The sequence below is a fragment of the Ranitomeya imitator genome, chromosome 1, assembly GCF_032444005.1.
Source record: "Ranitomeya imitator isolate aRanImi1 chromosome 1, aRanImi1.pri, whole genome shotgun sequence".
NCBI lineage: Eukaryota > Metazoa > Chordata > Amphibia > Anura > Dendrobatidae > Ranitomeya > Ranitomeya imitator.
The window spans coordinates 1,128,736,310-1,128,751,309 of NC_091282.1; the positions used below are offsets into that span (position 1 = coordinate 1,128,736,310).

Here is a 15,000-nt window from a genome sequence, read left to right on the forward strand (position 1 = left end):
GTAAATTCACACCGAAGGCATCAAGACTATGAACTGACACATGTGGAATTATATTCTTAACAAAAAAGTGTGAAACAACTGAAAATATGTCTTATATTCTAGGTTCTTCAAAGTAGCCACCTTTTGCTTTGATGACTACTTTGCACACTCTTGGCATTCTCTTGATGAGCTTCAAGATGTAGTCACCGGGAATGGTTTTCACTTCACAGGTGTGCCCTGCCAGGTTTAATAGTGGGATTTCTTGCCTTATAAATGGTGTTGGGACCCTCAGTTGTGTTGAGCAGAAGTCTGGTGTATACACAGCTGATAGTCCTACTGAAAAGACTGTTAGAATTTGTATTATGGCAAGAAAAAAGCAGCTAAGTAAAGAAAAATTTGTGGCCATCATTACTTTAAGAAATGAAGGTCAGTCCGAAAAATTGGGAAAACTTTGAAAGTGTCCCCAAGTGCAGTGGCAAAACCCATTAAGCACTACAAAGATACTGTCTCACATGAGGACCGCCCCAGGAAAGGAAGACCAAGAGTCACCTCTGCTTCTGAGGATAAGTTTATCCAATTTACCAGCCTCAGAAATTGCAGGTTAACAGCAGCTCAGTTTAGAGACCAGGTCAATGCCACACAGAGTTCTGTTAAGAGGAGACTTTGTGCAGCAGGCCTTCATGGTAAAATAGCTGCTAGGAAACCACTGCTAAGGACAGGCAACAAGCAGAAGAGACTTGTTTGGGCTAAAGAACACAAGGAATGGAGATTAGACCAGTGGAAATCTGTCCGGTGTATCTGCCGGGGCCTTGGGTGAGCAGTGCGCAGGCGCCGATTCCAACCACTGCTATTGGTCATCTCTGTACCATGGGCTCTACCACTTGACCATAAAAGGTCTTTGTAGCTGCATTTGTGTATTCCCCTTTAGAAAGCGGTGCATTAGACACATGAAAGGCGCATCAGAGCTATACACACCTGGCCCAGGGTCCTTCAGCTTCTGCCTGTGGTAAGTCTATGCCCCCCTGTGATCCCATTTTGGATTTATGCATTTGGCATCTATTTTGTGAGGGGTTGGCTTGCCATCTTGGTATTCTATTGCACTAGGCACTTTATTCTGTATGCACAGTCGGGCAGTTGCAATTGTTGGTTCCCTGGTTTCTCTGTTTTTCTCCCTGCATATGTTTTTTACTCAGACTTTTGTTATGGTACTTTTGGGTACATATGTTTTCCTTTGAAATTATTAATAAAAGATACACTTCTTCTAGTATACTTGTTTGCTCCTATTTTCTCCTCATCTGTGACCTGTTTGCTTGTAATCAGTGTGTGTATGAAAGCTTAGTGAGTTTCTGGGATCCAGACAGACTCTTGCATCTTTCATCCAGCCACTGACGTTTCTGGATGTTGAGTCATGGGGAATGAGCCATATGTACATTATTTCTTTTTTATGGGGGTGCAAAAAACATAAATTCCGTTGTTTGTGTGCTATTATTTTTTTCTGCTGTTAAGCGTGCAATAACGATAACGCTATAGCTTTATGTTGTGGGTCAGTACAAATATGACTATTACAGATTGATATTGAAAAAATGTAAAATATTTTAATAATTTTGGACAATAAAAATGTTTTATAAAAAACTTAATTTATGCATCTTCACGTTCTGAGATATGACTTGAGTCTTACATGACATGTTATATTAATCGCACCTAAATTAATTGAAAAGTTTATATACTGTATGTAAATTGTCTCTTCAGAGAGGAAGATGACTAGAACTCTAGTGCCACCTAAATTTCAATATCGACCCTTTAACGAGCCTTGCCATGTAAATTGCTGTTTCACTGCATCAGGTTATGTGCACACCAGAATTCTGAATTGCCATTTTTCAGAAAATCATGTGAACATACTCAGCTGTGTGGCCATTAAATGGGTTGTCACTTATAGGCAGATTTTTTTTCTATAACTGAAACGCATGTATTTTGAACTAAATTGAAATTGGGTTTATCTGACATTTTGCACCGCAAGGCTTTGTATTTCCCCTGCACATTCACGTTTGATATAGTTGTTAGTCGTAAATCAGCTGAGAGGAGCTCAGAAAAAGACAAAAGCGTAACAACCTTTTTCGTCAGTCTGATGAAAATATTTATGCTTTTCTTTGTTTCTGAGCTCCTCTCAGCTGATTTACGACTAACAACTACATCATACGTGAATGTGCAGGGGAAATACAGAGCCTTGCGGTGCAACATGTCAGATAAACCCAATGAGCTCACTGACTGATTCTTAGTTACATAGTAACATAGTTAGTAAGGCCGAAAAAAGACATTTGTCCATCCAGTTCAGCCTATATTCCATCATAATAAATCCCCAGATCTACGTCCTTCTACAGAACCTAATAATTGTATGATACAATATTGTTCTTCTCCAGGAAGACATCCAGGCCTCTCATGAACCCCTCGACTGAGTTCGCCATCACCACCTCCTCAGGCAAGCAATTCCAGATTCTTACCGCCCTAACAGTAAAGAATCCTCTTCTATGTTGGTGGAAAAACCTTCTCTCCTCCAGACGCAAAGAATGCCCTCTTGTGCCCGTCACCTTCCTTGGTATAAACAGATCCTCAGCGAGATATTTGTATTGTCCCCATATATAGTTATACATGATTATTAGATCGCCCCTCAGTCGTTTTTTTTCTAGACTAAATAATCCTAATTTCGCTAATCTATCTGGGTATTGTAGTTCTCCCATCCCCTTTATTAATTTTGTTGCCCTCCTTTGTACTCTCTAGTTCCATTATATCCTTCCTGAGCATCGGTGCCCAAAACTGGACACAGTACTCCATGTGCGGTCTAACTAGGGATTTGTACAGAGGCAGTATAATGTTCTCATCATGTGTATCCAGACCTCTCTTAAGGTACCTTCACACATAACGATATCCTTAACGATATCGTTGCTTTTTGTGACGTAGCAACGATATCGTTAAGGAAATCGTTATGTGTGACAGCGACCAACGATCAGGCCCCTGCTGGGAGATCGTTGGTTGCTGAACAAAGTCCAGAACTTTATTTCGTCGCTGGATCTCCCGTGGACATCGCTGGATCGGCGTGTGTGACACCGATCCAGCGATGTCTTCACTGGTAACCAGGGTAAACATCGGGTAACTAAGCGCAGGGCCGCGCTTAGTAACCCGATGTTTACCCTGGTTACCAGCGTAAAAGTAAAAAAAAACAAACACTACATACTTACCTACCGCTGTCTGTCCACGGCACTCTGCTTCTCTGCACTCCTCCTGTACTGGCTGTGAGCGTCGGTCAGCCAGAAAGCAGAGCGGTGACGTCACCGCTCTGCTTTCCGGCCGCTGTGCTCACAGCCAGTACAGGAGGAGTGCAGAGAAGCAGAGTGCCGTGGACAGACAGCGGTAGGTAAGTATGTACTGTTTTTTTTTTTTTTACTTTTACGCTGGTAACCAGGGTAAACATCGGGTTACTAAGTGCGGCCCTGCGCTTAGTTACCCGATGTTTACCCTGGTTACCCGGGGACTTCGGGATCGTTGGTCGCTGGAGAGCTGTCTGTGTGACAGCTCTCCAGCGACCAAACAGCGACGCTGCAGCGATCCGGATCGTTGTCGGTATCTCTGCAGCGTCGCTGAGTGTGAAGGGGCCTTTAATGCACCCCATGATCCTGTTTGCCTTGGCAGCTGCTGCCTGGCACTGGCTGCTCCAGGTAAGTTTATCATTAACTAGGATCCCCAAGTCCTTCTCCCTGTCAGATTTACCCAGTGGTTTCCCGTTCAGTGTGTAATGGTGATATTGATTCCTTCTTCCCATGTGTATAACCTTACATTTATCATTGTTAAACCTCATCTGCCACCTTTTAGCCCAAGTTTCCAACTTATCCAGATCCATCTGTAGCAGAATACTATCTTCTCTTGTATTAACTGCTTTACATAGTTTTGTATCATCTGCAAATATCGATATTTTACTGTGTAAACCTTCTACCAGATCATTAATGAATATGTTGAAGAGAACAGGTCCCAATACTGACCCCTGCGGTACCCCACTGGTCACAGCGACCCAGTTAGAGACTATACCATTTATAACCACCCTCTGCTTTCTATCACTAAGCCAGTTACTAACCCATTTACACACATTTTCCCCCAGACCAAGCATTCTCATTTTGTGTACCAACCTCTTGTGTGGCACGGTATCAAACGCTTTGGAAAAATCGAGATAGACCACGTCCAATGACTCACCGTGGTCCAGCCTATAGCTTACCTCTTCATAAAAACTGATTAGATTGGTTTGACAGGAGCGATTTCTCATAAACCCATGCTGATATGGAGTTAAACAGTTATTCTCATTGAGATAATCCAGAATAACATTATTCAGAAACCCTTCAAATATTTTACCAACAATAGAGGTTAGACTTACTGGCCTATAATTTCCAGGTTCACTTTTAGAGCCCTTTTTGAATATTGGCACCACATTTGCTATGCACCAGTCCTGCGGAACAGACCCCGTCGCTATAGAGTCCCTAAAAATAAGAAATAATGGTTTATCTATTACATTACTTAGTTCTCTTAGTACTCGTGGGTGTATGCCATCCGGACCCGGAGATTTATCTATTTTAATCTTATTTAGCCGGTTTCGCTTCTCTTCTTGGGTTAGATTTGTGACCCTTAATATAGGGTTTTCATTGTTTCTTGGGATTTCACCTAGCATTTCATTTTCCACCGTGAATACCGTGGAGAAGAAGGTGTTTAATATGTTAGCTTTTTCCTCGTCATCTACAACCATTCTTTCCTCACTATTTTTTAAAGGGCCTACATTTTCAGTTTTTATTCTTTTACTATTGATATAGTTGAAGAACAGTTTGGGATTAGTTTTACTCTCCTTAGCAATGTGCTTCTCTGTTTCCTTTTTGGCAGCTTTAATTAGTTTTTTAGATAAAGTATTTTTCTCCCTATAGTTTTTTAGAGCTTCAATGGTGCCATCCTGCTTTAGTAGTGCAAATGCTTTCTTTTTACTGTTAATTGCCTGTCTTACTTCTTTGTTTAGCCACATTGGGTTTTTCCTATTTCTAGTCCTTTTATTCCCACAAGGTATAAACTGCTTACAGTGCCTATTTAGGATGTTCTTAAACATTTTCCATTTATTATCTGTATTCTTATTTCTGAGGATATTGTCCCAGTCTACCAGATTAAGGGCATCTCTAAGCTGTTCAAACTTTGCCTTCCTAAAGTTCAATGTTTTTGTGACTCCCTGACAAGTCCCCCTAGTGAAAGACAGGTGAAACTCTACAATTTTGTGGTCACTATTTCCTAGATGCCCGACCACCTGCAGATTTGTTATTCTGTCAGGTCTATTAGATAGTATTAGGTCTAAAAGTGCTGCTCCTCTGGTTGGATTCTGCACCAATTGTGAAAGATAATTTTTCTTGGTTATTAGCAGAAACCTGTTGCCTTTATGGGTTTCACAGGTTTCTGTTTCCCAGTTAATATCCGGGTAGTTAAAGTCCCCCATAACCAGGACCTCATTATGGGTTGCAGCTTCATCTATCTGCTTTAGAAGTAGACTTTCCATGATTTCTGTTATATTTGGGGGTTTGTAACAGACCCCAATGAGAATTTTGTTACCATTTTTCCCTCCATGAATTTCGACCCATATGGACTCGACATCCTCATTCCCTTCGCTAATATCCTCCCTTAAATTGGACTTTAGACAAGACTTTACATAGAGACGAACTCCTCCTCCTCTCCGATTTTTACGATCCTTTCTAAACAGACTGTAACCCTGTAAGTTAACTGCCCAGTCATAGCTTTCATCTAACCATGTCTCGGTTATTCCCACTATGTCAAAGTTACCTTTAGATATTTCTGCTTCTAGTTCTTCCATCTTGTTTGTCAGGCTTCTGGCGTTTGCGAGCATGCAGTTTAGAGGATTTTGTTTTGTTCCAATCTCCTCGCTGTGGATTGTTTTAGAAATGTTCTTACCTCCCTTCTGAGTATGTTTTCCTGGGTCTTCTTTGTTCGAGTCTAATGTTTTTCTTCCCATCCCCCGTGAGTTAACTTATTCTGCATCCAACATTGGGCATTGCAACACAGAAGCTATAGAAAGCAAACAATGCAAAAAGTATAGTAAATCCCAAGTGCGAAAATGATTTTTTGCTCAAACTACATACGATTTTAAATATTGTAATCAAAGGTATACAGCTCCTATAACTATGGAACTGCTTTCAGATGCATTTTGAAACTGCAGTAGTACAACTATATTAAAGGACCGTACAGAGATCGTTCCAATGATCTTTTTACACCCAGGCCTGCTGTGATGATAAGGGGGCATTTACTACATCTAGAGCAGAGGTGGGGAACCTCAGGCCCCAGGGCCATTTACGGCCCACGATGACCTTTTATCAGGCCCTCGAGCAGATTCTCAGGGACCACATTCTTGGGCAGGGAGCTGTATTTTGATTGCCACCAGCTCATTAATTTGTTCTTGCTCTGTTAGCACACGCAGTGTTCACTACTGAACACTGAAGGGCATGCAATGCAAGATTACGTCCTGAAACCAGTGTCGGAGTCAGGATGCACTTTGTGGGCGGAATTTGTACGGCCCCCGAAGGATGGTATAAATATCCAAATAGCCCCTGGCAGAAAAAAGATTCTAGAGGAAAGAAGGTTTACTCATAATCACAGACAGCGATTCTTTATTGATTCTTTACTGTAAGAGCAGTGAGACTGTGACATGACGTTGTAATGGTTGATTCACTATAAGGGTACAGGGAGGGTCTGGAGGCCTTTCTTTATAGATGTAATATTACAGGTTTGGGGCCTTAGATTGTGGGATAGGACATGTACCCAGGCAGCTTGTCTGAGTGCTGTATGTGGAGTCAGGATGGCATTTTTCCCATTATATTCGTGTCTGCTTCATGGGGTTTTTCTTCATTTTCAGCTATACGTTGAACTCAATGGACTTGTCTAGTTTTATAAATGATGACATTGTGAAACCACTTTCCACTCTGGCATGGTGCACCTTCATTTTGGTGTGATTGCAAAGTGTGAACCCAGTCATATAAAACCCACAAGATGTTGGCAAAGAACAGACATGAAAAAGATAATGGTGGGTAAAATTGTAGCTAAGAACGATGCTGGATGGATCTGCAGACGATCTCTCGGAAGTTGTGCTCTCCTCTGACATAACCTTCCCTCTTTAGCCCACTGCTGAAATTAGGAAAGGCATAATAAAAAAAAATTACTGCAGTGATTCTGAAGGTGGGCAGTGACAGCAGGGTCAGACATGGTTTCCCTAAAGTTTAAAGCTATCCCTTAGTCACTAGAGGATTCATTTTCTAATCACTGGGGGTCCGACCGCCATGTCCTCCACCGACCGCCATGTCCTCCACCGACCGCCAGGTCCTCCACCAACCGCCATGTCCTCCACCGACCGCCATGTCCTCCACCGACCGCCATGTCCTCCACCGACCGCCATGTCCTCCACCGACCGCCATGTCCTCCACCGATCCCGTGAAGCATGGCTATGAAGAGTCTTGGATGAATTGGAGCGTACGTCGTTCCTGCCCTGGCATCTTCGCCTCTGATGTGGGCAGTGTGATGAGGCTATTTCATCACGCCGCTGCTCATCATGGTGGGGAGATGAGCTCTCCTCTGCCCGAGTGCCAACGCTAATTTCTTTATTTGTAATTGTGTCTAAAAGATACAAATACAGTTATATGTAGATAACCGGGAACTGCTCTTCTGCCGACGATCAAATCCGGATCGGAGACCCTGGCGAGTTCTACTCCAGGGTGGCGGCAAAATGCAGTCCCCTGGGAGATGACTACGAGAACGTCGCCAAAGATAAGATGGCAGAAGTGACCATGAGTGGAAATAACCCAAACAATGTATTCAAAGTTTAGCAAAACACGAAAGTTCCGTTTTCTGCAGTCCTATGAAAGTAGACTTTTAAAAATGAAGATTTATGTAATGTTAAGTACTTTTAACACAAGAATTTGTCTGGCTAAGGGCGAGTACTGCATGGTATAGACACAGTGTCTGGTCTTAGCCTGGTGAACAGCGCCCCCTACAGGCACTCTGCTGCACCACCAGTCTGTATTACAAATGTCAGGTTTGTTTATATTTCACAATGGAAATGAGAACCAGATGCTGAACGGCCCAAGGATTTCATTCAGTGTTTTCAGCATGGCAAAGGCTGCTTATATTGTAGAATTTCCCTTCTTTTTTTTTTTTAGCTAATTTTTTAATAGCTTGTTTATATATGAAGTTTTTGTCATAATTATAAGACAGCTATTATTTAGCTCTGTAAGTGATCCTGGTAAGCTCCACTGGAAGAAAGAACTACACTATCTATTCCCAGGGAGGTTTTGGGGGTTGCATATTATATGAAGCCCATGGCTTGCAGTGATTCAGTCCGGGCCCTTTGCTTTGTTAACCCTTCTGCTCCAAGCTCCCCATTTTGCTGAGGTCTCCGTGTTTTAGCTGGCGGGAGCCTCTGACTCGGTTGTACTGATGTTGCATGCAACATGTTATTTCAGGTGTTGATTCATGCTTAGTTTAAAGAAATACAGTTTTTTTCCTTCTTTTGTACACTGCAGTTTGACAGATTAATGTTAAGCACTTTTGAAGAAAGCTGTTGGGCAGACCACAATCTGCTTTGCTTTTATCTTGCACTTTTATTTTCTTTAAACTAAAACGCTTAGAAAAAGAGAAAAATGAAATGACACAATCGTTTGTGGTGCATAAATGTAAGATTTTTCCATGGTTAGATACAAATACCTATTTTGCAACAGTGAATATTGTTCCAAGCCACAAATGTAAACCAGGATCAGATTCTGTTAGGGGAGCGCTAAACAAAGAGAATACTCCGTAATCTTCTTTTTTTTTTTCTTTAATACTGTTTTGTCGTATGTGCAATTAAAGCTGAAAAATATATAAAGTATTCTTCTTTGTGTTCCCCAGGCGATCATCAATTTCTCCCTTTCTTTTCCTCACTTCTTTGTGTCTGGCTGTAAGAGAACTTGCTGCAGCAGAAGCCTCTCCCCTCTTCCCTGCCTACAGTAGGATACAAAGATGGTTAAGCCCCTTCCCCTTTAAGCTTTCAGTCAGTCACCAGTAGAAAGTAAGACTGGTTTGTAGGACCCCTGTGTTTCCTGCAGGATTTACTCCTTGATTCTGAAGCTTGCAGAAGCTGGTAAACATTGTGGACAGATTTATTTCCTTTATTGTGTTCCATGTCAAAAAGTCTGACAGTTCCGCACAGAATTGTTATATAATTTTCATTCTCAAGCCCTAGAGCAGGTTATTGAGACACAATGTGCAGTTGTAGACTTTCCGAAAACAGAAGAAATAACAATTGCGTTCCTTAATGCACTTTTTAGACCTGCAAAAATAAACTACAGCACAGTGCAAAAGTTTTAGGCAGGTGTGCAAAAAAATGCTGCAAAGCAAAAGAGCATAAAAAAGTTTATTTTTTATCATTTAAAGAAATGCAAAGTGAATGGACAAAACAGGAATATAAAGCATAGCAATATTTGGTGTGACACCACCTTTTGCCTTCAAAACAGCATCAATTCTTCTATGTGCAGGATTTTGAGGAACTCAACAGAGAGGTGGAGAATTCACTAGAGATCTTCTCTGCATAGAGGCTTGTGCGGATCCTTCTGTATCGTCGTGTAATCCCACACAGACTGGCGGATGGAGAGATCAGGGCTCACTTCCAGGACTACTTCTTCTTTACACTGAAGACAATTGTTAATGAAGCACTTCTCCCTCCTCTCATCAAAGTTTTTATCATCTTAATATATTGCAGTCATCATATTATAAAGCACTGTGTGCTTAAAATTCGTCATCTTGCCCGTCGACCCAGTTCATTTTTCTCTTTTCCATTTAGGTCTATGACATCATGTGATTCATAAATTCATAAATAGCTGAATCCTTCTAACCTTTATATATAAACAGGAAGTCTCTTTTTCCATGCAGAGTCATCACTAGAACTACAATTCTACAACCTTGTGAAAATTCTGGCAGGGGGAGGAGTGGTGCAGCTGGGTCAGGAGTTGAAGAGGAGGTGGAGCTGGGTTACCAGGGACTTTACAGTGATGTAGAAATGTAGTTCTAATGATGACTCATGCGGAGAAAGACTCCCTGTTTTTACATAGCGTTTAGAAGGATTCATCTAGTCTGTTTATAATCACGTAATGCCATAAATAGAAAATAGAATAATTAACTGGATTGGGGGAGGGGGGCAAAAGTGGATCCTCTCCCCCTGCGAAGTAAGTGAAATGACATAGTACCTTTACTGATACATATGCTCAGCGTCGGACTGGAGCACCTTGGGCCCACCAGAGAAAATCATTCTTGGGGCCCACTATGCAGCTACATAGAAATAAATACAAGACCACCGATTGTGTGGTAGCAAGCTAATTTCAGGGTATAATATAAGGGAGTACTCGTCTTAATTATGTAGCAGGGTTTGGGATAGCCCCCTCATAATATAATGTAGCCCCCTCATAGAATATAATGCAACTTTCATAGAATATAATGTAGCCCCCTCATTACCCTCTCCACCACCTCCATCATTGTCCTCATCACCACCTCCATCATTGCCTTCTCACCCACCACCCCGATCATTTCCCCTTCCACCACCTCCATCATTGCCTAATCCCCCACTACCCCCATCATTGCCCTTTCCACCACATCTATCATTGCTTTCTCCCCATCACCCCCATCATTGCCTATTCCAACACCTCCATTATTGCCTTCTCCTCCACCACAACCATCATTGCCTTCTTCCCCACCACCTCCATCATTGCCTTTTCCCCCAAGATCCCCATTATTGCCCTTTCGCCACCTCTGATTGTTTTCTCCCCCACCACCCACATCATTATCCGTTCCACCACCTCTATCATTGCCTCCTGCCCCACCACCCCATCATCCTTTCCACCTCCCCCATCATTGCCTTCTCTCCCACCACCCCCATCATTGGCCTCTCCTCCATCATTGCCTTCTCCTCATCACCCCCATCATTGCCCTCTCCAGCACCTACACACACACACACACATCTGTGCACGTTCCCCCGCAGACACACACACAGCACCACTCACGTCTCCACACGTTCCCCAGCAGCATCTTCGTCGCCGGAAGCTTCCTCTCTGGCACAGCCGCGCGCTGAATGCTGATGTCATCAAGCTGCGCTGCTTTATCAGACTGGACGCGCTGGGCACGAAGCAGGATGGATCCCTTCAGCTCCGCTCCGCTGCCATTTTCTCCCGTAGGCAGCGGAGCTGCAGGCATCGCTCCTTGCCCACCGCATATGAGAACAATCTGTCCAGGGGAGCCTTGGGGCTGGATTAACAGACCAGATTGCCCTCAGTGTTAGCGGCCTGCAGGGGCTCCCCTCCACCTCCGTTGAAGTCGCATCAGCTTTACTTGTGGTATGTTAGCCGCAGCCTGCGGCTAACAGTGAAATGAATATTCACCCCTCTCCACGCCCATGGGGGCATGGGGAAGAGTGAATATTCATTTCTCTTTAGCAGCGGGGACAGGTTTCTGCCTCCTGTCTCCCGCTGCTGCTCTGCTGTCACCAGGTGGGCACACCTGACTCAGGGGCCCCATAGCAGCTGCATAGTGTGCCGCTACTAGCGACAAGCCACTGGCTGGGGGCCCCTGGAGCAGTGGGGGCCCTAGGCAGCTGCCAGCCCTGTATGCTAGCAGGTGTCAGTGACTGGGCCCATCGGAGAATCCTCCGGTTTTCCGGTGGCCAGTCCGACCCTGCATATGCTCAGAAGTTGTGTCGGCTGGCACTCCTTTTTGTCTTTTCTATAGCTGAGATGTAGAGGTGTATGTCCTTCAAGAGTCACGTGTTCAAGGCATAAGAGCTGGATTCTAACTGGCAAAAAAAAACATTAAAAAAATGAATGCAGCAATTTTTTGTATTTGTTTACTTTGCTATTTTGTGTGTTGAAATTCTATATCTACATATACGGTAATATTTTATAATGTTGGCTTTGTTTGTTATTCGCAGGTAGAGTGACTACTGAACAACTCAAATCCCATGCCCTGGTCTTCAAACAAAGCAAACAAGCTTTAGAAAACCACTGTGGTCTGCTTCAGCTGGCATTAGCCGCAGTTCAGGCATTAAAACATCCTGAATGCTCCAAGTGGGACACCTTACTGGCATTTGAAAGGCTTGTCTTGCAGGTAAATTCTATGTATATGTAAATTTTTCAGCCACAATAAAACTGCAGATAAAAACCCATGTAGAGTAAAAATTTCATATCAACAAGGAATTAAAGGAATTGTACCACTAGCAAAGTTCATGTGTGGCCATGAATGGTATAATGGCTGTGTCTGACCGTGCAAAGCTGTCCCAATTCATGGCAGGGTAAGCATAAGTCACTTATGATAAGAGAGTATACAGCAGGGCTGTGGAGTCGGATTCGGAGCCCATTTTGGTGGGGCCGGAGCCGGTGTGATGGAGATTGAGGAGTCGGAAGTTTGGCTTACCGACTCCACAGCCCTGGTATACAGACTACTTTCAGAGGTAATGCATTTCCATGCCTGTTTTATCACAGGATTGAGTGTTTCTGCTATATCATCAGTCCTGTGAGAGCCTCATAAATCAAGTCAGTGACTTGCTGTACAAGCTCAGCAGATGCTAGAGCACTTATGTCACTGACGTGATTTATGATGTGCTCAGAGGTCCGGTAATGCAGCAGAAGCAAACGCTCCTGTGATAAAACAGGCAGAGAAATGTTAACTTTGAAAGCCTGCAGTTCGAGCCATTCTGCTTGGTTGGACACACCAAACAACAGTACATAACAGGGTTACATTTATTAAGATTATTGCAAAACAGGAACATTTTCTTGAAACATCACTCCAGCAGTTTTTTATATTTCACCACTGGAGTTGTGCTTCTAATATAAGGTCCCTGACCCTACTTACCTGCCGCCCTCTTCCCTTCTCCCGCCGCTGCTCTTGTCAGTCTCCAGCAGTTTGTGACCTGCTAGACCCAGTGTTTCATGGAGCGAGCCGGAGGAAACGTTTTCAATGCAAGTCTGTGAAAGCCTCGTTCTGCCTCTCATAGATTTGCATTGGGAGCTCCTGACATCTGGCCAGTCAGAAGTTGCAGTTACAAGATGGAGCTGCGGGACCTTAAGTTTGAAGCACCACTCTAGCGCTGAAAAAATTGCTGGAGTGATGCTTTAACACATCCATTTGTGGAACTTATTGTTATTGCAAGATGTGTTGAATGTTGATGAAAATGTAGTTTGTTCGTGGGGCCACCCTTCGTAAATGTCTGCTGGGTAGCACGCCTCTGGCTTCTCTATGCTTTCTCAACTTTGCCATATTTGTGTATGGGGAGAAACTTGTCAATCAAGCCATCCCGGGCGGCAGGAAGATGGAGGGGAACCGCCTAGGTGACAAGATTGTATTCATTACAGCCTTTCAGAGTAAAATCTAGTTCACTGTACGAAGGGCCCGGTCAGGATTTCATGCTACCCGCGTTTAGGAAAGGGTGTAAGTGACTACAGGATCCCTTTAATGCCAATTACTGTTACTAAGTACCAGAACCTTAAATACTTAGTGCTAGCTGTTACTAGCTGCCCGCTTGATATTACTGTGTGCCAGTGCCTGCACATAATTGCCATTTCCTAAAGTCACTGACTACCAATTGCTATTCTTGTCTGTATGTGGGAGGATTCAGGATGGGATTGCAAAAGTATGGAAACCTAAAAAGGAGCAATCCATCCTCATCACACTGTTAGGGTCTCACCAAAGTTACCAAGCAGCAGAAGCTAATACAAGTAGTGATTATACGGAGTCTAGTATGTGATAGACGGGCACACAATCCTGCTATCGATAATGCAAGTCCAGGCTGGCATCACTGAGGATGAATGTGTAAAAGGTTAATGAAATGTGAAAGAGCCCTCTGTGCATACAAGATGGATGGCATCAATATATTACTCTTGGTTTTGGCTGTGAGAGGTGTATTTAGCTGTAACGTTTGCACACACCACAGGAGTGAGCTTCATCATGTAAAAACAAGGCTGGCTGACTTCTTAACCTTTTAAAAGTTAGACGGGTGGGTGTAGTCATGCACCACCCTGCCCGTACTTCGCCCACTTTCACAACTATAGCTGGGACCCAAGAGGAAAACCTCAAAATCGCAAAATTTTTGTTCAATTTCTGAGTTGCTTGAACAATGTTTGACTTTTGGAAGAACACTTCAAGGAATCGGGACCATAGTCCCCAGACGGCTGTGTGGATAATTATTAGGCGAGTCGGAGTGAGTATTCTGATCATATGATTATTTTTCTGTATATTTTCCACCTCTGAGCTGTATAAATGTGGATTCCTATTGGACGAAGCAGGTCAGGTGACGTGTATTGGTGTAATAAGGGGGTAAGGCCCAAGGATACAACATCCTTTATCACGGTGTGCAGAATTATTAGGCAGCTTGTTTTCCTCAGGCAAAATGGGCCAAAAAAGACTCTAAAAAGTCAAAAATTGTTACAACTCTTACAACAGAGGGATTCAGCACTCTTGAAATTGCTATGATATTAGAGTGTGATCACAGAACCATCAAAAGTTTTGCTTAAAATAGTCACCAGGTGTGGAAAAAAAGAAGCACATTGGCTGCCTAAGATTTCACAAAAATGAAATGTGAATCCTCCAGTGCTATCATGTCCCAGAACTGAAACCTTGTTGGAGGCCCAGAAATACAAGGTGCTCAGTGCTCAGAGACATGGGCGAGTTAAGGAAGGCAGAAATCCAACCACCACTGAGCAAGACACAGAAGGGGAAACGTCAAGACTGGCCCAAGACATATCTGAAGACAGGTTTTTCCAAGGTTTTATGGACTGATGAGATGACAGTGACCCTTGCCGGACTACATACATGGGCTCGGGACAGGATCAGTAACCAGCACAGACTTTAACTTCAACGCAAATGCCAGCAGGGTGGAGGTGGGGTACTGCTCTGGGCTGGTATTATTAAATATGAGCTAGTTTCTCATTT

General features: G+C 43.3%; 1 protein-coding gene across 2 annotated transcripts in view; it reads left to right on the plus strand.

The window, feature by feature from the left end:
* Nucleotides 1-15,000, plus strand: part of SCFD2 (sec1 family domain containing 2) — a 683,378-nt gene that overhangs the window by 120,550 nt on the left and 547,828 nt on the right. For both annotated transcript variants that reach the window (XM_069744479.1, XM_069744480.1), the window contains exon 4: nucleotides 12,005-12,180. In XM_069744479.1, coding sequence (XP_069600580.1) covers nucleotides 12,005-12,180 — 176 coding nt within the window. The remainder of the gene's footprint in view (nucleotides 1-12,004; nucleotides 12,181-15,000) is intronic.